This window comes from Aedes albopictus, chromosome 1 (genome assembly GCF_035046485.1).
Source record: "Aedes albopictus strain Foshan chromosome 1, AalbF5, whole genome shotgun sequence".
NCBI classification, from domain to species: domain Eukaryota; kingdom Metazoa; phylum Arthropoda; class Insecta; order Diptera; family Culicidae; genus Aedes; species Aedes albopictus.
Genome location: NC_085136.1, coordinates 149,089,611 through 149,117,044, shown reverse-complemented (window position 1 = coordinate 149,117,044; position 27,434 = coordinate 149,089,611). Strand labels below are relative to the sequence as shown.

At 41.3% G+C, this 27,434-nt stretch overlaps 2 protein-coding genes across 2 annotated transcripts in view; one reads left to right on the top strand and one right to left on the bottom strand.

Annotated features, from left to right (window-relative positions):
* The window catches only part of LOC109421885 (J domain-containing protein), a 176,443-nt gene extending 149,729 nt beyond the window's left edge, over nt 1–26,714 (top strand). Inside the window, exon 3 of the mRNA XM_019696461.3 lies at nt 24,312–26,714. Coding sequence (XP_019552006.3) covers nt 24,312–24,641 — 330 coding nt within the window. The 3' untranslated portion in view covers nt 24,642–26,714. The remainder of the gene's footprint in view (nt 1–24,311) is intronic.
* On the bottom strand, nt 830–3,093 carry LOC109421884 (prolyl 4-hydroxylase subunit alpha-1). Its single transcript, XM_019696460.3, has 3 exons — nt 1,294–3,093; nt 1,058–1,223; nt 830–995 (listed from the first exon to the last, which is right to left on the bottom strand). The coding sequence occupies exons 1-3, from the start codon at nt 2,605–2,607 to the stop codon at nt 910–912; spliced, it is 1,566 nt and encodes a 521-aa protein (XP_019552005.3). The 5' UTR covers nt 2,608–3,093; the 3' UTR covers nt 830–909.
* Nucleotides 26,715–27,434: the final 720 nt, after the last annotated feature.

Sequence of the window (27,434 nt, the reverse complement as noted above, 5' to 3'; positions counted from 1 at the left end):
GAGGGGAGGGGCGTCAGGGGCGTTTTCGGGGGTTTTGGAGGGTCTCAGGTGAGAATTGTCATGCAAATGACTAGCTGGGCACGGAACACAAAAAAAAAACCTGCATAATTCCGCCAGACTGAAAAATTGTTGAATGTCGGGTCAAAGTCGAGTCAATTTTTATCGTATGTTGGGCCACCGTTGGACCAACATCGAACAACTGTTGGGTCTATGTTGGGTTTGGTGGCCAAAATAAAAACAGGTGAATGATAGGTTAATGTCGGGTATGACGTCATCAATCTTAAGTACTCCAACTGTTCTGAACACAACCAAATTCTATTTAGGTAACGTTACCTAAATGGAGGGACCTAAATAGATTTTACCTAAATGGATCCTACCTAAATGGAGGTTTGAGTGTATTAAAATTTGTTATTGAAATATTTTCTAAATGCACTGTTATTAAGTTGTTATTTAAACTAACAAAACAAGTTATTAAAACGGTTTTCAACGAACATTTTTTTGTTATGATATTTGTTATTTTGCCGCTTATGACAGACAAGTTTATAACAAAATCTGTTATGTTAATAACTTACAAATAATCGATTCTATTATTCAGTTATTTTACCCAAATCTTTATGCTGTTGTTATTCCCTTCTGCTCGGGACAAATTTCAAGCGTTTTGAGCGCCCTCTTAGGCTCAACCGATTTTGCTCAAATTTTGAACGTAGCTTCTGGGAGTCCAACACAACTGATTTAGGAGGTAAGACTTCAAATTTCTCGAGATTTTTGTTTTTCATATAAGTGTGGGCCACCCTATTACGCATGTTTGCTAAATGGACTAATAATGTTAACATTTTATTATAAAAACGTATTCATCGAGTTTGTAAACCTTCCAGTTTTTTTATTTGCTTCTCAATACATCAGATCTGTTCAAGTAAGCTTGTAAGCTTTGTTCGGTTGAAGATCACATGGTCGTCTGAATTCTTGATGATACTGGTGGATCCACTTATTGGCAACTGGGAAAAAACATTAGGTATGAAGTTTGAAACAATAAAACAGACACTTCAGTTTAACATACCCCATTTTGATCCTAGAAGTACCGGACAAGCACCATGCAGTGTCCTTTCGTCACCTCTGCCATCCGGAAGCAGATTGTACCAGAAAATCGCTGAACCTTTCTTTGGGAACACACCAACCCCAATCTGTGGAAACACTGTGGCACCACCTTGCTCGACGTCGCTCAGCTAAAATTATACTTGGACAGTGTTAACATAACTGAATCCATTAACGTTTCGCGAGATGACTAAATCTTACGTAATACATCAACGTAGCAATTCGATTTCCAAGTCCCATGTCTTTGTAGGGTTCCTCTGTTCCATTCGTTCTCACCCAATCGAAGTGTGGAAGATAGAATCCTCCGATTCCGTAGTTGTTTACTTGCAGGCTTTCGTAACTTCTCCTGTCCAGGCCTGTCATGTCCTCGGTTCTCAGACTCAATACCTTCACTACTTCGTGATCATGGTCAGCCAGCCAACCATTTTGGCTGGTTCTTTCTTTGGAAACTTCCTTGGAGAAGCTCTCGCCCACCATAGATCTGCTGAGCAGTGGTTTGCTAATTTGTAGTATTGTACTAATTTCTTTGTCCGAAATGGCGTTATGATAGATTACAATGTAGGGATCTAAACTCGCTTCTTCCATCCTGAATGGGGCAATCCTCAGAAATGGAGAGCGCTTCGACTCATATCGACATCGCAAATTGGCAACATCTGCCGGAGATCTTTGATATTCGCCTCGGCATAAAGGTTCGTACAAACCTCGATAAGGTTTCGAAGGCCTGTGGTTTGGTCCATTCTCTTCGATGTGCTTCAACCATTGTTCGACCACTTCTTTCTTCTTTAAAGTTGACTCATTTTTGGGATCGAGTTTCAGCAGCTGATTGGTATATTTGAGCGCTTCTTCGTATTGACCATCCTCAGCCAGACTATATGACAGAAAATCCAAGATTTCGAGTTTACTAATTGATTTGCTAGATTCAAGTGACCATCGACGCAATGCCTCCTTTAGCCATGCAATCGAGTGGTCGTATTGCTTAGTTTGACTCAGAATCGCTCCAATGGTGTAGCATTCGTTGGATGCCAACTCCCGGGCTTTCACTTGTCCTAATATCTCTCCTTGAGCTAAATCTTCAGCTTTCATTTTGTACAAATCTTGCAAATGCCCCAAACCTTCAACGACACCTTTGTAATCATTCTGTGATGGCTGTTTGATTGAATCATCAAACAGATGGACATCCAGTCCCATTTGCATCAGATCGTCAATTTTCTTGTAATCATCCACCAAGCGTTTCATTAACAAAAATGCATTGATCGGGTTCGATACGAACGAAATGGGGTCTTTTGATGCATCTTTGATCTCATTTTTAATCTGTTCCTTCTGCTTCTTGAGGAATTTTACCTTCTCCTCTGATAATCGAATGTATTTATCCAACCGTGACAGGATGTTTTGTTCGCTATCCAGCAGATCCACCAAATTGGCCACCGAGGTGTAGAATTCACTTGTGCCATGCGATTGCACGGAAATCAGTAGAAGACTTCCCAACAATAGAAGGGAAAAACACTTCACAGCCATTGTTGAACACTTTTAGCACAACACTGAACAAAATCTTCCACGCAGGGGAGTTCCAAACGTCTCGCCCACGTTATCAGAGAGAGATTTGGCACCGATGATAATAGTATGACTACACCGTTCATATCACTTTCGACTTTGATAAAGTGTTACAAACTTTCGATACCGGCTACATTCTAATCGGTGAAGACAAGCCTTTTCAATATACCTATGCTTCACCACTTCTAAATGCACAGTACAAAATTAAAACCTCAGTCCAGCCGGACAGTTGAAACATCAATTAGTTCGTCATCAATATCGTGCAGGTGCGATAAGGCTCGGCCGCCGCGCACCGATTGGGGAACGTGCATGCTTTCGGCTGTGATAAGGCGATTGAACTCGTGTTTTTGTTTTGGAATCTACAACATTCGGTACTCACCTACTAACCGGAATCAGATATCGATGTTGTGGGCTAGGCTCCGGTTTGGTTCGCCATTTGTGTGAAGTGCATTTACTACACTTCGTTGAATTCAGTTTTTATAATCAAATACCAGTTTTGTAGATCAGTAGGTACACACTAATTACGCATATGAGGTGATGGTATTCTAGAACAAAGTTGGTCAAATATGTTTTGAAGGTGTGCGTAAATAATGATAAAAAGATTCGAATGAGCGTAATAAGTTTTGTACCTTTTAATTCCGCCCTGTTTGCTTATCCTTTGACAGACATGCGTATTTCGACTACCACTTGTAATCTCCTCCGTGTCAGTCATCCACTGGACTGTCTGTTCTAAAGCAAAATAAACCGTCACATGCCAAAGTTTAAGGCTATGTTCAAGGATTTCATTCCTAGACGATCCACGAAGGCAACTGGGGAAACAAAGCCCAAAATGCCAAGATGGGACAAAACGACTCATGAACATATTCTTGAATGAGGCTTGATCATTACTACAGGTGAATGGTGTCAAGATATGTTTGCATTAAACATTCTTCTAGAAGCTAGGCTGCCAAACCTACGGAAAATCTTTTGATTTCCCAATGAAAATTGGCAACTTCTGGTTTTTTGTGCTTGCAATTAAGGTATTCTGGAGATTTTATTACCAGCCATGTGTTTCCAAGGAAATTAAGGTACACATGGAGGCGCATGGTTATTGATGTCTATGTTATCCTTAGCATAGAAATGCTTGTACAAAATAAACAAAATTTCAGCGCATTCGGTGAAACTATAACTTATCGCAAGCGGTTCAAAGTTTGCATAGGATTTACTATGAGAAATGTTACACTTATAAGAATAAATTCATAGAGGTCGCCCCTTGTTTCCTTAATTCAAATCGATCAATGCTCCTTATGGAAAATTCATCCATGAAACTTTCCTTCCAAGACCGCAAAACGATTAAATGCTTGTGAAAAAAGTTTTTTAATTATTACCGATTAGTAATCCGACGAATGGCTCATTGTTTCGTTTTATCAACAGCACTGCCACTGCCGCTGTTGCATGGGGTGGCTTACTCGCGCCTATTGCCGAGCTATTTGACATTTTCTTTGACAATGCCATTATTGCCATGTTTGTCCTTTTACAGGCACAGTCAGCGTGGCTTCCGAATTTCAGCATATTGTCGATCATGACCCCCGATTGCCTTAGTGAGCCCTTGAAGTTGAACGTGCACCCACATGTTGTGACCACTGCCTGTTCCCAAGTAACACAACTTGTTATAGTAAAGTAAATAATACATGTTTCATACAAACGTCCATGTTTTGTTTCAAATATAGAAAACGTATTTTCGCACACTTATATCACCGAAAAAGCGCAAAAAATGGCGGCTTATAAAACATCTTCGATGTTACCGAAGATGTTTTTCAATACATTATTATAACATAAAATTAAGTTTAGAATATGTTCTCTGCAAACATCGTAAATACTTACTTTTTGCTTGTAGAGAAATCATAAATTATAAAAAACACACTGTATAAATAAATGTGACACCTATTATGGTGCTATTTGGTCATGGCTGAAAATAATTATTAAGTCTCTCATTTCATTTGTAATTTACTATATCGATGCTTGATTACTATTCCATGTGCCATTAAAAATTTATGGTGATATAAACACATTCACTCCCCATGAATGCATGGGCTTTTCATCGGATTTCAAACAACAAGGGAAATTTTTGTCATTTTTCTGATTTGATTGAGAATTTCGAACAAATTTTCAGACTTGCAACATGGTGGCTTCATGACACAGAGCCGTCAGGAAGTTTTGGAATGCCATTTTCATTTATGTTGTATAAACTACTAGCTGTACCCGGCAAACTTTGTCTTGCCTACTGCGTTTTTTTGACGTTTCAAGTCTCTAGCCAAGCGCCCAAGTCCCCGTTCAAAATGTATGAAACCCCGATTTTCAAAAACTCTCAATTTTCCCGTGTTTTTTGCCTCATAAACCTTCCTTGGGTGAAAACTAACAGAACAAAACTTAGACGACCAAAATCGGACCATCCGTTCGCAAGTTATGTGCGGTCCCACGTATGCCACTGCATTTTTATATATATAGATAATAGGACTGACATTTCGGTGAAGTAGAAAGTGATTCGATTCGCCGTTTCCACAGTCGCCAACCCTTGTAAAGAGTACTTCGATACCTGTGTTTACCTGGTAAGTGAACGGCAAAACAAAAATATGAGTGTTGAATGAGTGTTTAGGGCTTAATTTTCGTGTCTTTTTCGTGTAAAAGATATTTCATATATTATGTTCAAGGGGCAGTGATGTTCAAGAAGAGACTGTGAACTGATAAACTTGTACATTAATGTATTTAATACTTAAATATAACGTATTGGTAACATATGTGGGACCAAAAGTTTCAACTATGTACAGCTAATGTTTTACAAAACATCTTTAATTGAAGCAGATGATGATACAAAAATCTTGTACAAGCAACGTTGAATTTACGTTATTCAAACTAGTGATGATGTTGATAAGATTGTTTAGAAACTTGTTTTTGTCAAACATAGTTAAAACATGATTTCAACACAAGATGTGCTCAAATACGATTATAGTACCGTACTATAACATCTTTTTCAAATTTCATTTTCAAAGATGTTTTCTGTGTTACTTGGGTTGTTCAGACTTGCGGTTATTTACCATCACCACCTCCGTTTTGTAGTGCGCGAGTGCCAACTGTTTCAACCTCATCCAGTCGACCACTATACCAATTGCGTGCGTTGCTGTTATTCCCACTTTCTCTACCTTATACCTCGACTAATATCATCGGCAAGCTGACCAGATTTACGCCCGGTGAAACTTTGAACCTCAATACGCCATCATAGACCGCGTTCCATAATACCGGGCCCAGGGTGGAGCCATGAGGTACCCCTGCGATGATGTTATTGCTCCCCTCGCCTTCCTCGGTGTCATAGATTAGCACCCTATTCTGGAAGTAGCTTTTCAGTATCCGGCATAGGCTAACCGGGACTCCTCGTTGGTGTATGGCGGTCCATCGGACGCTGTTGAACCCATTCTTTACGTCCGCGCAATAGCGGATTCCCGTTTACCTACTTCTTTTGGAGTGCTATCTCGGCCATTTTGGTTACAGCCCAAATAGCGCCCCCGTCGATCGACCTTTCCGGAAGCCGAACTGGTCATCCGAGAGGCTAGAGTCATCGGGTTTCTCGGTATAGACCGTCAGCCTCGACAGCCTTGAATAGTCCGTTTCAATAGTTTTCCGGCGGTGTCCAGAAGGCAGATAGGTCTGTGTGTTGACGGGTCGTCAGGTGGCTCTTTGGAAATTCTTCTCTTTTTTTCCTTCATAGGGGGGGAATCTGCTCAACAGGCACCCTAACAGGAAGGTTAGGGTAATGAGTGACTGAAACCGTCTTCTACTACAATAGTAAAAGCCAGGACTACTCTTTCCACGACCCACTAAACATTCCTATGGTCGCCAAACCCTACGTCTCTCCGGAACAATCAAGAAGGTATTGCTTCAGACAGGGACTAGTGCACATTGCACCATCAAGGTTAGCCGCGTAGCCTGCAGCAACGAACTTCGATGGCTCGCTTTGGAGAGTCCATCACGGTTAGCGCTTAGCCAGTTTCCCGAGTGGTCCTCACCACTCCCTTTGTCCTCGGAAGGCGGGCAGGGTCAACCCCGCCCGCGCCCAACTACTTAGCAGACATCAAGAATTGATACCCACGTGCAACCCGATCTGGCCTGCCCGCAAAGGAAGAGTATCACTACCCTTCAGGCCCTATCAGATGCACCAGAAGGTTGCAGACAGCAAGGTTTCCACCTGCCCCGGCCCTTGTTGGGCTCCCTGTCCAACCGCGGGCTCGGATCCAACCCAGTAGACCGACGCCACGACAGCACCGCTACCGGGACTTCCTCTCCGCGGCCACTTAATCGCTGTAAGGGTCGATCTTGACCGCAGGGCACCGGTATGACCTACGAAGCCGACTCCGAACCTCTGGACCACCTCTTGTACCGCATCTGAACTAGCTATTCTCCGAGTCCACGCGCCACCTCTTCTGTAGCTCCCAGACGATATGGGTGATAGCCATTGAAACGGCGTTCCATCCAAACTCATCCCTACACATCAGGACCACATTGTCCGGAATTGTGTCCTCTCCGCATGTGGCAGGCATACGGTCACGCATTGTACGAAAACGTGGGCACACGAACAAAACGTGTTACGCCGTGTCCTCTAAACCATTGCACACTGGGCATTTGAGAGAATCCGCATGCCCAAAACGGTGTAGATACTGTCGGAAACAACCATGGCCTGAAAGGACCTGTGTCAGGTGAAATGTAACTTCCCCATGGCGCCTATCAATCCAACTAGCTACTCTCGGTGTCAACCTATACGTCCGCCTTCCTTTGGTGGAACTGTCCCACGCGCGCTGCCATTTGACAATAGAGGTCTGCGTATGCCTTTTGTGCCACGCATATCGAAGCACTCCATGTCCTCACTGATAAGGATGCCGATTGGCACCATACCAGTATTGACGCAGAGAGCGTCGTGTGACACGGTACGGTACGCGCTCGCAACCCTCAGGCACATAAGCCTGTAAGTACTTTCCAGCTTCCGTCGGTAACATTCAGTACTTAGCGCAGTGCCCCACGCCGGGCCGCCATACCTTAGTATGGACGTAGCGACACTAGCCAGAAGGTTACGCTTACTGGCGTACACCGCAGAGCTGTTAGACATCATCCGGGACAGTGCCGCAATAGCTGTGGAGGCTCTTTTACAAGCATAATCAACGTGTGGCTACCGAAGGTAGGCTTATCGTCGCACATCACGCCCAAGTGTTTGACGGAGCGCTTTGACGGGATAGTGCACTCACCTACACTGATCACCGCCTGCTGCTCCAACTTTTGGTTGTTAACAACCGTCACCTCAGTCTTGTGGTGAGCCAGATCCAGTTTCCTGGACCGCATCCAGGCCACCACAACCTTGATCGAGTGGTCGGTAGTCAACTTCATCTCCTCGATCGTTTCACCGTAGACTTCGAGCGTAATGTCGTCGGCAAATCCGACAATCTTCACTCTCACTGGGAACTCTAACCTCAACACCTCGTCGTACATGACATTCCATAACACCGCACTCAGGATGGAACCTTGCGGGACTGAGGTTATGTGAAAGCACTTCCGACCCACCTCCGAGTCGTAGACTAGTACACGATTCTGTAAGTAACTTCCGAGAATCTTGTACAGGTACCCGGGTATTCCCTGATGCAAGAGCACATCGGCAATATCAGACCAGCTGACGCTATTAAACGCATTACTTACATCCAGAGTCACTATTGCACAGTAGTGAACCCCTCTTCTCTTAGGCTCGAGTGCTTTCTCGGTGGTTTTTGTAACCGACAAGATAGCGTCTACGGTCGATCTCCCCTTCCGGAAGCCGTACTGGTTACTCGAAAGACCATTTTCGCTCTCTGTGAACCGCAACATTCTATTGAGGATGATCTTTTCGAGCACCTTCTCCGCCGTATCTATCAAGCATATTGGTCTCTATGCCGACGGGTCTCCGGGTGGTTTCCCCGCCTTTGCTAATAGAACCAGGATCTGCCTCTTCCAAGCTTCTGGGAAAACTCCCTCGTCCAGGCATTTCTGCATAGCAGACCTGAACATCTCTGCAATAGCAACTTTTAAGGCCAGGTTCGGAACTCCGTACGGACCAGGGTCTTACCTACGCTAAAGAACTTTGCTATCCCCGCAAGTTCCACATCGGTGATCCTCTCCTCATCGCCAGCCCCAGTCCCCGGCTATCCTACGAAAGGAGGCCAAGGACTAGGACCATGACGCGGAAAAAGCCCTTTGATGATCCCCTCCAACATCTCTGGAGATTGCTCTGTAGGATCCTTTATACCTCTCGTCTTGGCCATAACGAACATGTAGGCGTCACCCCTCGGGTTCGCATTAGCACTCTGACAGAGACCCTCAAAGCAGGCATTTTTGCTTGCTTTTATCTCGGTCTTCAGCGCGGCTTTTGCAGTGGCGAACACCACCCACCGTTCGTTTCGCTCTTCCTGTGATCGTGTTCGCCGCATCCGCCGCCTAGCCCGTAGGCAGGCGCGACGTAGGTTCGCAATCGCGTCGGTCCACCAGTAAGCCGGTGGCCTCCCAATTCTAGGGTGGACTCGCCTAGGCATGGTCGCAACACGCACTTGAGAGCACCGCTACCAGCTCGTCGCCGTCTAAACCAAGTAAGTTTCGCTCTCGGCGGAGCGCCTCCCTAAATACCCCCTCGTCGAAGTATGATGTCTTCCACCTGCGAGGGCTTGGCCTTGGCCTAGCCGCCCCTTCCTCTACTCGCTGCCTGCTGTTGTTGTAGTCGATACTGTAGCGAACCACCAGATGGTCGCTGTGAGTGTAGCTATCGTCTACTCTCCAGTTCGAACTACTTGTTAGGCTAGGACTACAAAAGGTCACGTTAATAATTGACTCCGCTCCCTTTCGGCTATAGGTACTCTTGGTACCGACGTTAGCCAAGTCGACATCTACTGTCGCACCGCTGTTTAGATTCGGCAGGATGATTTTTTGGAAGTATTTCTGAAGAAATAATAGATAAGCTTCTGTAAACATCCCCAGAAAATATTCTTAAGATACGTCTAAAGCAATTTCTGAAGAATTTCCCAGAGAATATTCATGAATCAATCTATCAAAGAATCCTTGGACAAAATCTTAGTGTTATTTTTAGAGAACATGCCGAATAAATTTCTAGCGAAATACATAAATAGAGCAATATCTGGAAGGAATCCTGGAGGAAACGAACCATTGAATGCAGTTAAGCAAAAGCTCTGGACGGATTACTGGAGGATTTTCAGGATGAATCCCTGAAGAAATTCTTGTACACCTGCCTGTGGGAATTAACAATGGAATCGCTGGAGCAGTTCCTGATGGACTTTTTGAAGAAATACGAGAACGAATTCCTGAAGAGGTCTCTCGAAGATTTCTTGAAGAATCTATATGTCGATATATGTACTCATTTGTCAGGCTTATAATGGCGACCTTTTGGCGTTTTGTCACCCAACCCGATTGACAAAGTGTCTTTTTTCATGGATTTACAAAGTAAGAAATTAACGTCGCGTTATTTATCGCCCCCTATACTAGATACTGGGCGAGATTGGCTCGTTTGCTGTCTAAAAATGATTCTACTTAAATTAAGAACAGTTAAGACAGACATGGACACCGTCTTTAGCCTGAACCAGAAGCCACAGCTTGAACGAACCAACTAGATATCAAACTAACATCGAATTAACTACTAACTTGTGCACCCTTCCAGGCCCGTGCACAGCAGTTGCGCCAAGGGAGGAGTTTTTTCCCAATTTCGGCAAAAGGCGAAGGGGCGCCTAGTGTATGAAGCGTCGGTAATGGGGAAGGGGGGTTAACACCCCCCCCCCCTTCTGCACGGGCTTGTCACCCACCCATTCACGACTGATAAAAATGTCAAAAGAAAACGTTGTTAGCAATGTTCTAAATGATTGAACCGTTCGTCTACATGTACGACGACAAAAGCATGCATGTTTACAATGTAAGGTACCTACCACCGCACCGCAACAAGCTTTCTTCCAACAACTCGCAAATTGTTGCACAACTTTTACTGTCTTCATTCCAGAAACCTAAACTAACATGCCTTGATTGACGTTTTTCCATGAAGATCTTTGCCGAGTGTGGATCCGGAAGGATGCTTCACATGTACCGTACCTATGCTGCAGCAATCTCTTCCTTCTCGTTCCTCTAGGGCATTGTTGTGTTGCAGGAATAAATTCTCTCCCACGTTAAATGTGCCCTTCGTGTTTTTCCCCGCTTTTTTCCATCTCGGTGTAACTGTGTGCAGTTACATCCATTGTTGTAGACTGGAAAAGCTCTGCTGCTTCCGTGTAAACCGTAGACAAAGATACAGTTTCCAAGTTCAAAAAGGGAAGCGATTTGACAGACACTCCCAAGAACACCCATTACATAAGTTGTTGTTTCTCCAAGCAACATTGCATCTCTTCGCCGACGACATCGAATACATGAGGTTTCTTACACAAATTACGTTGAACTATAGGAATAGGGGAGTGGGTATATCATAAAGTGGTTACAATTCATGCACATTTGCTGAGCTTTAATAAAACAAAAACGCTTATATTATTAGAGCAAAGAAATTTAATGGGTATAATCAAATAGGAGCATTGCGTAATTTGTGTACGACGCCCTGTGATGGTTGTCGGTATCGCCAGGATTCACTATCTTCCGAGTGCATCCATAATTGCAATCCCATCACAATACAAAGGTGCATCAGGAAGCTTTTGATGCCGTCCATGTCTTGATCCCTGGGCAAAAAGGTCGTCCAGTGATTATCTCCCGTCCATCGTCGTCGTCCTCATATTGTTCCCGACTAGAACAAAACGTGAAAAGGACGATGTTGATGCAAGGTATAGTGACTGCTGGCTGCACAGTGCACAAGGTTGACTGATGGCCACTTATTAATGGAACACATGTGAGCGGGCGTATCAGTACGTACCTATATACTGGACCGTATCTTCTGAGGTGTTTCTCTTTAACTATGCAGTGTCAAACGCTCTGCCGGTGGACTTTACCAGTCAGTGAATGAATCGAAAGCATACATGGGGAGTCGAGCAGCTTGGCTTGCTTGAAAGAATAAAAATGGCATTTATTTGAATACGAGTGTTATTACTTTTAATTTTCTCTACATTTTTTTAAATGAAATTTACCATTTCGACAAACGAAATAATTTCTATGTTTTTTAAACCAGTCGTACATTTTTTCAACGACGCTTGACGAGTGTAAAACTTTTTAAAATGCACTCCCTCACTTTAACCCGTTAACGCCCAAGGTGTCTCACAATTTTAATCTCCAAATAAATTTGTTATCAAAGGTCAAGTTCCATTAAAATAAGCATGATTTGAAAAAAAAAATGGAAGTCTATGGCGTAGTTCCAAAAAAATTCTTCATTGTAGGTCCTCAATGTCTGATAATTTTCTCGAGTTCTATTTCAGCCCAACTTCTACGCTATTGATATATTCTGATCCGTATAGATACAATACAGCTCTAAACAAGTGAGAGAGATGATAACTACTCAAAAAGAATAGAAAAATGACTTATAAATTGGTACAGAAATATAACCCGATAAACGCCTAAAAATATGCAATGCACTATTATTGTAATTTCATGTAAATTCGACTGCAGTGTTCATCATTTCTCATTTTTTTTAACAAATCAAACAAAGAGAGCTCACAATGTGTGGCATAAGCAAACGTTAAAATGCTGTAGAAGTTAGATTTTACACAGATAATGATTTCTAATAAAGTAATTGAGTTGTTCCTTCAGCACCCCACAAACTCTTTTTACGTACTCACCATACGTAAACTTTTCAGAAGTTTTTCATAGAAAATCGTGTTAAGTACTGTTCCATTTAATTTGTATCCTTTGGCAGATACGTATTTCGACCTCAACTATAAGGCCGTCTTCGGTGTCTCATATTTACAGGTATTCCACTAACACGCCGAGGTTCATCATCATTCCATGTTTTGATATAAAATTTCAACCAGATATACTCGACACGGCTTCTCCACTTATGTTTGTACTACTCCATGATTGTTTATTCGTGAACAATATGTGAATTTTATGGTGCTATTCTGGGCACTATCGAAATTATATCGAAAAGATAATGTGAAGCCCCCGAATGAATCCCGGGAGGATTTACAGAAGGAATTCTGAGAGGCATATCTGGTAGATTTCTGAGGGAATCTCAACTGAAAGCTTGGTGGGAATCCCTGACATAGTCACAAAAGAAATCCCAGGAGGAATTGCTGTATAAATTCCGAGCGAGGATCACGGCTCATAGAAAGAATTCCATTAGGATTCTCTGAATATGTTTCGACAGATCACTTTGAAAGTATACTAAAATGAATCTGTGAAGTAATTCCAGAAGAAATCCGTGAAAGAATGCTGGGTAAAATTTCTGAAAGAATCCTTTCATGATTTTCCAAAGCAATTCTGGCAGAAATCCCCGAAGTTATTCCTGAAGGAATCCCGTAAAGAATACCTGATGAATCCTTAGAGAGGCATTCCTGCAAGAACCATAGAAGATGTCTCTATGATCTAGGATTGCCTGAAAACAATCTCGGAAGAAACATATATTTTTTCATATTTTTTTCGGGAGAAATCTCTTAAGGAATAACAGCAGAAATCCTGGAAGGAATCTTTGAAGAAATTCCAGCACAAATCCCTGAAAGAATGCAGAAAAGAATAACTAACAGAATCCTTTCAGGATTTACCAAAGCAACCTCTGCAAAAATCCCTGAAGAGAACTCCGGAGCAATCCATACAGCAATCTCGGAAGCAATATCTGAAGGAATCCCGGGAATAAACCTGGGAAGATTCTCGAAAGGAATGCCTGAAGAAATCCTGAAAAGAATTCCTGAAGATATCTCAAAAAAGAACCTCAGCTCATCTAATCTCACCTCAATTCTTCACACTACTCTCTAGCCTCTACCTTACTGTCTTCTTTGCGCTCTATTCCAACCCTCTATCCTACGCTCTATCATAACCTTCAACCCTTTTATCTGCCCTACCCTCTTAACTATCCTCTACCATAAACACTGCCCTATCATTTACCGTACCCTCGAGTCTATATTGTGCTTAATCGTACCGCCTACCCTACTATCTTCCCTAACATTTTTCCTACCCTCAAACCTACTCTCTATTCTACCCTTCTCCTTACCGTCCACCCTATCCTTTTCTACTCTATCCTTCACCCAAACTCTCTACCCGACCGTCTGCTCCACCCTTTATCCTATCCGCTACCTTACCATCTACCATGACCCTCTACCCTGTGTCTCATAAAGCCCGATCGGTAGATACCCATATTGCATGATATTATAGCTCAAACTACCATTCCGTGGCCACCATCTCAGGTATGGTCCGCCATCTTTGGTTTCAAAATGGCGTCGGATATTCATTTTTGAGTTCTACTCATGAAGCCCGATCGATAGATACCCATATTGCATGGTTTCATAGCTCAAATTCTCATTCTGAGGCCACCATCTTGGATATGGGCCTCCATCTTGGATTTCGAAATAGAGTCAAATATCGTTTTTTGACTTCTACTCATGAAGCCCGATCGATAGATACCCATACTGCATAGTATCATAGCTCAAACTACCATTCCGTGGCCGCCATCTTGGATATGGTTCGCCATCTTGGATTTCAAAATGGCGTTGAATATCGATTTTTTTACATCTACTCATTATGCCCGATCGATAGATACTCATATTGCACGGTATCGTAGCTCAAACTACCATTCCATGGCCCCCATCTTGGATATGGTCCGCCATCTTGGATTTCAAAATGGCGTTGAATATCGATTTTTTTACATCTACTCATTATGCCCGATCGATAGATACTCATAATGCACGGTATCGTAGCTCAAACTACCATTCCATGGCCCCCATCTTGGATATGGTCCGCCATCTTTGATTCCGAAATGGGGTCAAATATCGATTTTGACTTCTACTCATAAAGCCCGATCGATCGATACCCGTATCATAGCTCAAACTACCATTCCGTGACCGCTATCTTCGATATGATCCGCCATCTTGGATTTCAAAATGGCGTAAAATATTGATTTTTGACTTCTATTCATCAAGCCCGATCGATAGATATCCATATTGCATGGTATTATAGATCAAACTACCATTCTATGGCCGCCATATTGTATATGGTCCGCCATCTTGGATTTCAAAATGGCGTCGGATATTCATTTTTGAGTTCTACTTGTGAAGCCCGATCGATAGATACCAATATTGCATAGTATCCGAAGCAGCATTGCCGTTAAAAACATCTATTCTGGAGTTTTGACCGCCATATTGGAACCTAAGCCGCCACCTTGAATTTCAATATCCCTGCTACCACCTCCACATCCTAAGGAATGTTTATACCAAATTTGATTGAAATTTCTTGACGCAATTCAGAGTTATGCCTATATTCCGGCATACATACAGACATATAAACATACAAATAGACAAACATACAAGCATATAAACATAAAATCATACATACATCGAGTTTTGTATGTATTGAATTGATTACCAACTCTACCGAAGAAATGAACTGTAAATTATTAACCATAGTCAAGATTCCAGGGAATTTTTTTTTTCGCATTGGAAATGAAGCTCACAGATCGTGACATTATGCATTCTTTGCAGCATCGTTTACGCCACCTAGTGAATCAGTCACAAACTATATTGTCCACTTTGAGCAAGGTATGGGTGTGGAGAACATCTTCTCTGAAGAAAGTATTCTAAAATTTTGCATAATTCTGGAGATATTCACATCAAAAGGACTGTCCTATTTATAGGACGCTGGGCGTTCGGGGTATCTGTCCTATAAATAGGACGCTGGGCGGATATGGGTTAAGGTGATAGGTACCCAAAACGATTCTATATATTGGGTTTCTCATTAATGTTTAGACTACTGTGATAATTTGAGAATCCACTGAATCAGCATTTCCCAGCGAAATTTCACACTAATCCAACTTATTTTGTTTACCTGTCGTGCATCCGACGCCCTTATCATGAACTCAACCGAACTTGTGTATGCCAGCCGCTGCGAAGTCGTGTGCGAAATTCGACTGTGAAAATAATGTATTTCGGCCGAGTCTAAATGGGTGCAAATGTCGCAATAATTGAAAATTGAACAGTTTTCAACTCATTTTCGTTTAAAGCAGGACAGAAGAACGTTCTGAGAAAGAGCAACTCGGTTAAACAGTTAGACGAAACTTTATAAAAAAGGTACCGTGGATTAGGGTGAAATTGATCACATTTCGCAGTTTTTGGTGCCCAATTTTTAAATGTTTGAGGATATGGTTAATTCAATACTTTAAAACAAGTACGATCATGGTTTTCATCAGTCTATGAGGTTGAAAATTTTACAGCAAATCATTTTCTTCTAATGAATATCATCTATCTATATAAATAAAAATGGAATGGTGTTTGTATGTCACGAATAGGCTCGGGAACGGATCAACAGATCGACATAATTCTTTCACGGTTGCATACGTGCAGGGCTCCGACGTGTTCGTATGGAAAAATAATTGCAAAAATCGATCGGGAAAGCAATAAAAAACGGGAAATTTTGAAATTCAATTTTGCGGTCAATTCCTCTCCAGAACTACATGCCAAAAAAATAGTAGGCAGACAGTACGACGTTTGCCGGGACAGCTAGTTATCAATAAAAAAAAATAAAAAAAATACTTTGTAAGTGCTGAAAATATGTTTATGCAATTCAGTATCATAATTTACATTTTATATAACTCATTTTGGTATCATAAAGGCCAATTTTTCCGAACTGGTTCATAATGCAACTGAAATGAGTTGCATAATGTAAAATAGTTGTATAATGTTTATAATGCAACCCATTTGAGTTGCATTATGAACATTATGCAACTCAAATGGGTTGCATTATGAAAAAATCATTGCATAAAATTTTGTATGGAACTCGTTGCAAAACTCGATTTTTTCAGCACTCTTCGTATTTATCCAACTCGGCAAGCCTCGTTGGATAAATGCACGACTCGTGCTGAAAAAATCAACTTTTTGCCACTCGTTACATAAATAACTATTTTGCAATTACGTACTATATGATTACACTTTTCAATCGCCGCAAGTGTAACGAAATGGCCTACTTTTCTTCACTAGCTCAGAAGTGCCGAAAAGTATAACTTTTAAGCAATGTTAAGAGTGCCGAAAAGTACTACTTTTCGGTACTTTTGCAAGGGTACACTTTTCACAAGTTTTCTGAAACGCTTATGGTCTTTCCGGGTCTTTCCGGGTCTTTCCTTTTTTGGTTGGTTCGATGGCAGCTCTATGTCTATTCGGCAGATCAAATCCGAATAGAAGCGACTACAAAATCCGGTTTGGTCAGCCCAACAGACGTAGAGTTTGCTGCAGCAGCAGAAAAAAACAACGCTCGTTGATGACGCGACTCCGAGTACTCGTGACACTAAACATAGCCTACCTGATTGAAAAAATCGGACTTGTACGCATGGATGCTCGCTAGTGTGGGTCATCGGAACCGTTTTCTGAGATCAAAGCTTTTTTGGTTCCGTTTCGGGTCCTGCGTATCTGTGCAAAGTTTGAGCACGATCGGTTGCGTCTACACTTTGCGCATTGCAATTGAAATTTGTATGGGATTTTGTATGGGAAAACATACTTTTTTGCATTTTTGTCATAAGTTGAAAAAGTTTGTCTGAAACTTTTTAACCGATACTGTAAAATGATAGCCTAGGATGTTCTGAAAAACTTTGTTGAAGACCGCAAAGCGATCCGATGCTTGGGAAAATTGTTATAACCAACGAATTGCATACATGTGTTTATGTTTTAACATGTAAAGGAATAACAATAGCAACAAAATCATGCTGTTTCGCCAAGCAATGCCGACGCTATAACTTTTTTCATAAGCATCTGATCACTTCGCGGTCTTCGACAAAGTTTTTCAGGACACCCTAGGCTATGTTTTCACTTTATCGGTTACATGCTTTTAGAAAAATTCGAGCTTGTTATGAGAGAAATACAAAAAAGTGTGTTTTCCCATGTAAAACCCCATACAAACTTCAAACGCGATGCGCAAAACGTAGACATAACCGATCGTGATCAAATTTTGCAAACTCATTTGGATCCTGAAATGGGATCAAAAAAGCTTTGATCTGATGGGATACCGTAAACCGGGGTCAAATTGATCAGCGGGGTGAAATTGATCATTCGGGTACTACATTGTAATTCCATACTAGGAACTCTTAAGCGTCGTAATGATCTTAAACTTTTCACGTCATCTGGTTCGTAGATGTCTAGAGATGAGTGTAGACTTTCCATTTTTTAGAATAAAGTTAGTTTTGCCTTATTTTTTTAGAAATTTGCAATGTATTTCTCATTTAGCTGAAATCGTTGCTACTAAACAATCGATTGCTAATAGTACTTCCCGTAAATGCTGTGTTTTAACATTTTTGTGGAGCCTTGGTTGGGAAATTATGTAGCTAATCAGAACATGAAATAGTTAGAAAAAAGTTTATTTTATGATGAAATAGTAATTTTTTGTGATAGAAATCACTAATTTCAAATGAAATTGCCTAACTTAAGGCGTTTAAGGGGAAAATTCAAAATTTAATTTTGCGTTTAAAGTATTAAATTCACTAGTTGTATGATTTTAAACGCGTTATTCGGTTTTAGACGAGCAAAATTAAGCGGAAATAGAAATTTTCCTTTCAAACCGATGTTTAATTGTATACTGATCAATTTCGCCCCAAAGTGGCATTTCCAATTTTTTGATATTTGGAGTTATTTAACTTAAAGTTTAAATTTGTTGAACAAAATTCTGTCACATGGTTCCATGGAGATCCACTGGGTACTAGTTTTACAGGAATTCTTTTGGCAATATTTGAATTGGCACTGATGTTATCCGCAAAAGTTGTTTTAAAGTGATCAATTTGACCCCGGGTTACGGTACCATTGAATTTTTCATTTTTCCATATAAACGATGACCCACTCTAATGCTCGCACGTGGTTTCTATTGAGATATGTTTGAACAGTCAGAAAAGATCGTACTCAAGTATTTTGTTGTAATGGCAAAAAAATGTTGTATGCAACTCGTTGCAAAACTCGATTTTTTCAGCACTCGTCGTATTTATCCAACTCGGCAAGCCTCGATAGATAAATGTACGACTCGTACAAAAAAATCATCATTTTGCAACTTGTTGCATTAATAACTATTTCTATCTGAACTTACACCCTAGAATGCGAAAAGCTATGCAAAACTGTTACAAGTTTACTAAATTTTTAATTATTTGAGTTTGAAGTTTATTAAATTTAAAGAAAACGCCTGAAAGTATGCAATTTCCTCACAAATTATGTGTATCAACATTGTACTTCTGGAAAAGTACAATTTTATACATAAATTACAATATATATAGAACTCCAGCGAATACTTTGCAGCTATAAACATTCATTCGAATATTCATTACATGTGCGATACAACTACGATAACAAAAGTTTGAAAGTGTCTATGAAGTTCTCCTAACATGCAGTTTCGGAAAATATAGAATTCCATACCGAAATATGTGACTAATTGGCTATAAAACATAAAACACATCATTCAATAACCAGAGCCAGATGATGCCCATTTTCCACAAATTGTTTTAAGTTTAAAACGCTATTTTTAACAAATAAAAATGGACCTCTCGTCGATCAATTTCACCCCACTGATAAATTTCACCCGAAATCACGGTACTGGATAAGCGGAAGAAGAAGAAGTGGAATAAGAAATCGAAGTAGGAGCTTAGGGACGCTAACAAGGACAGGAGGAGGCGAATTAGGAGGATGGGTGCCAAGTGTTACAAGGGCAACGCCCTCGACCGATGCACAGTGGAGCATATAGTACATCAAAACTGATCAAAATTATTTTGACGTATTTTCGCAATCCAAATGCAACCCAAATTAGTAATGAAACGTATTTCGTTGTTTTCAAAGAATTTTATAACAATAAATTCACCTAGCAGTGAGAAACAACCAATCTACCCGACTTCAACAAGATTTTTTTTTCGGGAGAGACGAACCAGCCAAGGGCTGAAAGTCTCTTTAAGACGAAACTGGAAGCATTTCCTCATTTTTTGGTTTTAGTTTTTTTTTTAAATAACGAAGCAATATTTTTAAAATCGGTTTTCGTGCACATGTAGAGTATGGTTCAGGGTATCTTCTGAATTTTTTACGCGGTAGAAAATGTTTTTAATTTTTGCAGAAACCCAACAGAAACCATTTTTGAACAAAATTTCACTAAAAAATGGTTTCTGCAAAAACGAAAAATATTTTCTACCGCGTAAAAAAATCAGAAAATACCCTGAACCATACTGTACATCCCAGTAAACATTTTGGTCTGTATAATTTGTGTTATACACTACTATATAAGAGCCAATTCAATCGTATAAACTGCACAAAACTGCTATATACGTACCAAAGTGGAGGCCATATACATACTTCCGACGACATTTCGCGATTTCATATGATCATCATTACGATGTCCCAAATAATGAATCGAAAGAATAAAATACGACTTCGTGTGATATGAAATACGATGTCCGAAATTAGCTATAAAAAAAGTTGACACCTAGCCTAGAACACGGCACCTCGAGATTGTGAGTCTAAGCCCATACCATTGTACTACCTGACCTGCCTTGAGCAGAGCACACATTTTGGCCAATATAAACTTAAGCTTTCTAAACCACCCATGAAACTTGCCTTTGCCTTCCTACATCAATGTTGATATGAGGAATGGGCTGCATTTGTTTCTAAGTCATTGCGATTCCATTTATTACAATGCTGTACTGATATATAGTATACCTAATGATGCTGTCAATTTATATACAACTCGGAGCGAGTTGAGTTTGCGCTTATTACGACATGTTTTGTTTACAACATTAGCCTCGCATCGAGTGTACGTTTCGACGTCGTCGTCGCGGGAAAAGTTTACTGCTTAATGTAGAAATAATTGTGGGTCAAATGTCTTTTTTCGATGGCTATGAACACTCCCAAAGATTGTTCGAATATCATTATTGGTGGGGAGAATGTTTGCAGTGCCAAAACATAATCAGCGGCCTGGCGGTGATGATCAAGGCAAGTGGGATGCTTTTTTCATTTTGCATCCAGCACCACCTCGTTGCGGTGCTGAAATTCGTACAAAGCCACTTGCTCTGAATTTATGTAATTTTGTAAACAGGCAGTACCTAGGGAGCAAGGATATGGGATTTAAGCACACCACAGTTTCAGAAAGATTATGACTAAAGTGTATTGATCTTTTACCGGGAAGGCCGCATTTCATCAATTTTCATTAAGTCGTTACGATTTCCAATCACACTTTACTAACATTATATATGACTTGTAAGCGTATGCAAACAGCGACGACTTCAATTAGCGCTTTGTATGACTTGCTTTATACACAACAAACTTACTCCGAAACAAATCGCAGCAACGATTTATATACAATTAGACTTGACATTTTTTATCACAAGATTCAACGGTTTTTACGATTTGGATTTCAGACAACGAGATATATGATTTTGAATGCACTTTCCATTACGATGTGTGGTTTACTGGGATGTGCACGAAAACCGATTTTAACCTTCCTTTTGCATCACGTTGGCAGCAGCTCGCTGACGTAGTGTACGGTTTGGGTCAAAAATGACCCTAATGCCAAAAGAGGATTAAAAATATTGCTTCGTTATTTAATAAAAAATCAAAAACCAAAAAAACGAGGAAATGCTTCCAGTTTCGCCTTAATAAAGTCAAATCAATCAATCAACTTTTTTTTGAATTATACAACCATTCCATAGAAAATCGATATAATGTGTCTCCGAACATCGTGATACTTGGTGGTTTTGTAGTTCATCGAAAATAATCAAACCCGTATTTTTGTATTTCGTAATTAGGGTGACTGCTCGAGCTCAAGCTCAACAAGGAGCGCAAGGACTCCGTCTACAGAAGTCTGTCGGAAGAGGTTCTCGGCCATGGGGTAAATATGAAAGCTCTAACAGTGGAGGTGAATCTGATGGTGAAGAACCTAGACGAGATCACCGAAGCGGAAGAAATAGTCACGGTACTGTGGCAACAGTGCGAGGTGCAGGTGGCCACCGCTGCCGTTCGACTACGAAAGGGCCCGGCAGGAACACAGGTAGCCTTGGTACAGCTACCTGTGCCGGACGCAAATTAGTCCGTTAAAGTAACAAAGCTAATAGTGGGTTGGGGGTCATTCAAATATGACGTCCATCATTTAGGGTGGAGGGGGGGTCTAAAATCCCCGAAAAATGATGGACGCTAGGATGGACGTCATATTTGAATCGTCCCTTGGTCAATTTGATAACTGGCCTTGCATGCCATCAGAGGTTTGTTTCATGGGTCTGGAAGCAGGACACAAGTCGTAAGAGTAAGTTGTGCAAGCGATACGGCCATGATATACGGTCATGAGGCACAAGCCAGCATGAGTCCACCAACGTGTGTGTTTTTCGAGCGAAACTTACTCGATCTAAGCGGGGACGAGCTGGCAGCGGTGCTCTTGCGTGTATGCGCTGCAACCCTGCCTAGACAAGTCTACCCTAGAAATAGGAGACCACTGGCATACTAGTTGACTCAAGTGATTGCGAACCTACGCCACGCCTGCCAACGGGCAGGAAGCGGATGCAGCGAGCACGTAATGGTGAAGGGAGAAATGAACGACGGGTGATGTTCATCGCTTTCCACGGCATAAAGATCACAAGATATATCACCTTCTGTACACCGTGACCGCTGCCAAGGTTGCGTTAAAGACCAAAATAAGGGCAAGCAAAATGCCTACTTTGATAATCTCTGTCAGAGTACCAATGAGGTGTAATGGCTCCTACAGAGCAGTCCCCAGAGATGTTGAAAGGGGATCACCGAGGGGCTCTTTCCGCTTCGTGATTCCCTTCGCCCTTCCCTCTACGGCTTCCTTTCGTAGGACTACTGTGAATTGGGGCTGGCAATGTGGGGAGGGTCACTGATGACAAACTTGCTGGAATTGCATAATTCCTTAGCGCAGGTTAGGCCCCAGGCTGGCACAAATTTCCCAAATAGAGGAGAACGTGCCTCTGGAGCCGACCTACTGATACCTGAAGGCCCCAGTCTCCGAACTTGACCTTAAAAATAACTATTGCTGAGGCGTGCAGGATATTCAGGTCTGCTATGCAGAAACAGCTGGACGAGGGATTTTTTCAGAGATTTGGAAGCAATAGAGTCTGGTTCTATTATCACAGCCGGGGAAGCCACCCGGTGATCCGTCGGCATATGGACCAATATGTTTGATCGATACGACGGCAGTGACGTAGCCAGAAATTTGCTGTGGAAGGGGTGATCAATGACACTTTTTTAATTATCTGATGGTCTCATTCGCAAGTTGTGGATGAGCACTTGCTGTGGATAGGCAACAGTCTCGACACTAAAAACAACATGCTCTCACTCCTCACTGTTGTTCATAGGCACGCTCAGAGAGTGTTGGAAGTGGACATCTAAGGACTGAAGGAGATGGTGAATTGCGAGGAAAGAACGTGGGGTAAGGTGGGCGTTGGATTCAGGTTGACTTTCGACTTCACGAAGTTGTTACTTGTTCTATGGCGAAGTTGGTCATCGCGCCCTGTCTAGCGAACTTGGAGAGACGTGGGTTCAAACCCACCAGAACTACGTAGATTTTTTTTCCCAATTTCTCCACTCAACATTCGACAACATATAAGACTTTGTGTTGGCTGGGCAGACATTACGTATGTCTAACATATCATTTCGATTGATTATCCGAAAAACAACAACATTCGTGTTGACACTTTTTGATAATTTGACACTTACATTTCATAAACAGCAATGAACAATGAGGTCATATATATTCAATATGAGTCGTGGTTTCAATATAGGAGCGCAACCAAAATGTTTTTTTGCTACTACCACCCTGGCCTCGCGGAACAATGGGCATCCTGAAGCACTGGCGGTAACCTATCGTGTTGCCGTCCTTCTTCTGCGAAAATACAAACTTTTTTGGGTCGTGTTGTAGAATGTTGGGCTCTCCAGCTAAATCTTCGATCTCCTACCAACGTTACTATGCCATGCGTCCCGTGTCACAAGCTTCGCCATTTCCGGTATCGCCCAAAGGACGCTGTCTCGAATGGTGCACGTCGCATCAAACCAGACACTTTTCAGGATCACCCGCATTTAAAATCTTCCCTACTCCGACGGCACCCTGGGACCCGGGAGCAAAAGCGACCTTGTGGGCCCATCCGGAAAGTGATCGTGGCTAAAATCAGCTGCTTGGGGCCTAGAGATATTCCCTTCTAGAACATCTAGACAACCCCGGGTGGGGTCAATAGTGAATCTCAACGTGTGATGTAAGCTTTTGTTGACCAAATCTACAAATGTTGGATTCTTACTCCAGGTTATTGAATCATTGTAATTCAAAACTGATTTAATTGGACACTGTAGGACACCAGATACGTTGCTCTTTTCCACCATGTAAACCTCGCTGAGAACTAAACATGCGAGTGTAGAATTAGCTTGATGTTAAAATACACATAATTAAAAAAACTAAACATGCAGAGTAACAAGGCTTGTTCTCCCAAAAGTTCTATAAATAGGTAACATTCTTATCAGCATCCCATTAAAATAAACTTCTTTTTTCTCCAACTTTCACAGGACGCCAAGGAGATTTTGTGCGACCCGGAGAGGCGTGCCAATTACGACAAGTGGCGCAGCAGTGGCATCCAGATAAGCTACAAAAATTGGGTCGGCATGAAGGAGCACGTTCAGCAGAGCATGCACTGGGCCACACCCAAGACAAAGGACCGTATGCTGCCGGAAACGGCCGGAGGCGCCGGTAGCGGTTTGAGTGCCGGCCAGCCGAACCCGGCCCACCGTCGGGCGTCGGAGGGCGGAGCGGCTTTGTACTACGGTGGCCGAAAAGGGGAGTGGGGCCAGGAGAATCCCAGCGAGGTGGTTAACAAGTTCCGCAATTATGAAATCTAAGTTGGGATGGCGATAGGTTTGTTTGTTTTTAGTCTAACAGTTGAATTCAAGGCGTGTGCTGTGGGTTATTAGTGTTTTAAAGTAGGTACTACCACTTACCAATAAGATCGTTTGTGCTCCTTTTTACCGCGGGTGTAGTAGCAAATACTCTAAGAACACTAATATTCAATAGCATTCCTCATGTTTCAATATAATTGATTGCACACGTAAGTTTTTTCTCCGCATAATAGACATTTTAAATAGAAACTACTCAGTTGATTGATTTGGATGCAAACCTTTTACAAATTTATTCACTTAGAAACTCATTGGCGAAACAAAGGGGAAGCTGAATCCAATCACTATTTGAAGTAAACGTAATAATTCAGATGTATGAAATGTCCAGATCCCCAAAATAATTGTTGTTAAGTGAACTATTGTGTAATGTTATTTATGGTATTTAATCAAAAACTGAAAAAAGAAGTATTCAATATGTGGTGTTAACATTGAAGAAAACTGTGTTGATTATTATATGTGTGAGAAATCAGCAAATGTGCTACTTAATGTGTCGATAGGTATATAATTAACAAGAAACACAAACACATCACAGAGTAATGTAATTCATGTAGTCAATTTAAGTTGACAAAATAAAAAAAATGATTCGCGTAGATGAAAAAAGTAAGAACAAATAAGAGTAATAATTTCCATATACAAGAATGATAAATTAGCAAATGATCGCGTATCTTCCTTCTCAATGCGGCGAAAATGCGAACTAATCAAGGTAATAAGAACATAGAGTTCGAGCCAATGAAATCATATACAATCTATAGGAATCAAGTCGGTATACATGTGTAGTGTTTACAAATTTTTGTACTCTGGTGAATAAAATGTAACAAATTGGAAATCAAACTAGATATTCTATAGTGTTGAAGACTAATGTTCCCCACATCCGTTTTAGAGGACCTGTGTTTTGATAAGATAATCTAGTTCCCATCACTCAAGCGTACAAGCTAAAGAGCTGTCAAATTTGTAGAATGCTTTATTCTGATCAAACTTTCTGCATAGTCCTACAAAGCATGACGAAGACCACGAGGAAAAGTTCTCCAACATTTAAAATACCTTCCCGATTTCCTAATTTTGTTTCTGCCTTAGGGATGAGTGCAATAAAATCTCAATGATGAATTTATTCATATACACAAATCTGGATCTATATTTAATATTCGTCCTTCTCAAGAGCAATCCTCACGAAGTACTATTCTACATTCAGGAAGACTTCATATTGTATTGAGCAAAACAGCAAAGTTTTTCTGCATGCATCGGAAATCAAACAACAAAGAGAAAAAAGTTTGGAAGGAAGCCTTCTCCCACCACCGTTATACAGTTTCTATAGACAGACAGTAGTTTTAAAGTTTCGATGGCAAAGCCATTCTCACAACTTTTCCAATACCTACCAGGTTTGCAAAAACACATCATCCGGTCGAACGGGCAGCTCGATCTGTGGAGTTTATAAATCCAGAGTGAGTTGGAAAATCGATTTATCTTTTATTGGTATATCGGATGATGCTGTTACCTCTTGCAGTTAACATCAGCTCCACGACGCAAACCATGGAAAACTTTTACCTTGAAATTCCCCAGAAGTAGCTTTATCATACACTATACATATAATGAATAAGAGAAAACTATGTCAGCAAAAGACTTTTAACTCTCCAGTTATAACATGCCCACCCAATTAAAAAATGGTAATAAAAGCGACAAAAAAAAAATCAATGTGCACCTCCTCATCATGTCACAAAATATTGAAAACCGATTAAAAAAAAACTTAATGGTGAAAATGTCTATCAATAACAATATAAAGCTCAAAACGCACTAAATAGTGCAAAACACATAAAAAAGTATAGGATTAGAGTCACAAACTGATCATCCAAATCTTTTTAGGATTCAATGTGATACATGAATTTGAAGAGAAAAAAATGCTATACATACAATGTACAATGAAAACTTAAGATAAAGAGAAGCATACAAACACAAAATCAAATCAGAACACATTGACATGACACTTTGAACAAAAGACATCACTTAAATAAAGACAAAACTATAGATGTGTTATTTTTGTAGGAGATATCACCAGCCTTTTGCTTTTTGAAAGAGTACTCTATATTTGTATATCTTTGTACGTACTTACCTTACCTTAGATCACATGAAGGCCTGAGTGTCCTCTGCTGTACGTAGGAGTTGTTTAAATTCTACTCGGTTCTTGGCTGTGCGTCTCCAGTTCCGCACTCTGCGACGGGTCCGCAAATCGTTCTGCACTGGATCGACCCACCTCCGCACCACGTCTTCTTGTACCGGTCGGATGGCTCGCGAGGTAGAAGCTGCAAATCGGATGGGCTGCAAAACGGTCAGTCGTTAAGGAGAGCGTCCAACATAGCTCTGGTCCTCACAAGTTCCTACCTCATGCTTCCACGGGTCAAGCGATGTGTGCTTAGCTGGTAGTGCAGCCTGGGCACTGTTGTCCTTCTGACTTCAGCTAGATTGAGGAGGTACGATTTCGAGCGTTTGTTCACCAAAGAGATGTAACGGTAGCCCGTTACGTCTGTGTAATAAATAGGTACACATCAATTACAATAAATCATTGTTTCATTTAAATACTTGTTAATCGTTATAACATGGAATTCCGAGAAGCTGCGTACTAGATTTATAAGCCAGCATGATAAAGCGCGCAAAAACTCCGCCTGCGCATATGCAACTGCTATAACTCCGATTGATTCAAACCTGCATCCGCCGAAAAGGAGAGGAATTGCCAACCGTTAACCCTCT

Excerpts from the sequence above, each read along its gene's own strand:
- LOC109421884 (XM_019696460.3), bottom strand. The coding sequence starts at position 2,607 with ATGGCTGTGAAGTGTTTTTCCCTTCTATTGTTGGGAAGTCTTCTACTG. Across the intron at positions 1,224-1,293 it reads TTGCTACGTTGATGTATTAC|CTGAGCGACGTCGAGCAAGG; the intron begins GTAAGATTTAGT and ends GTATAATTTTAG. Across the intron at positions 996-1,057 it reads ACTTCTAGGATCAAAATGGG|TTGCCAATAAGTGGATCCAC; the intron begins GTATGTTAAACT and ends GTTTTTTCCCAG.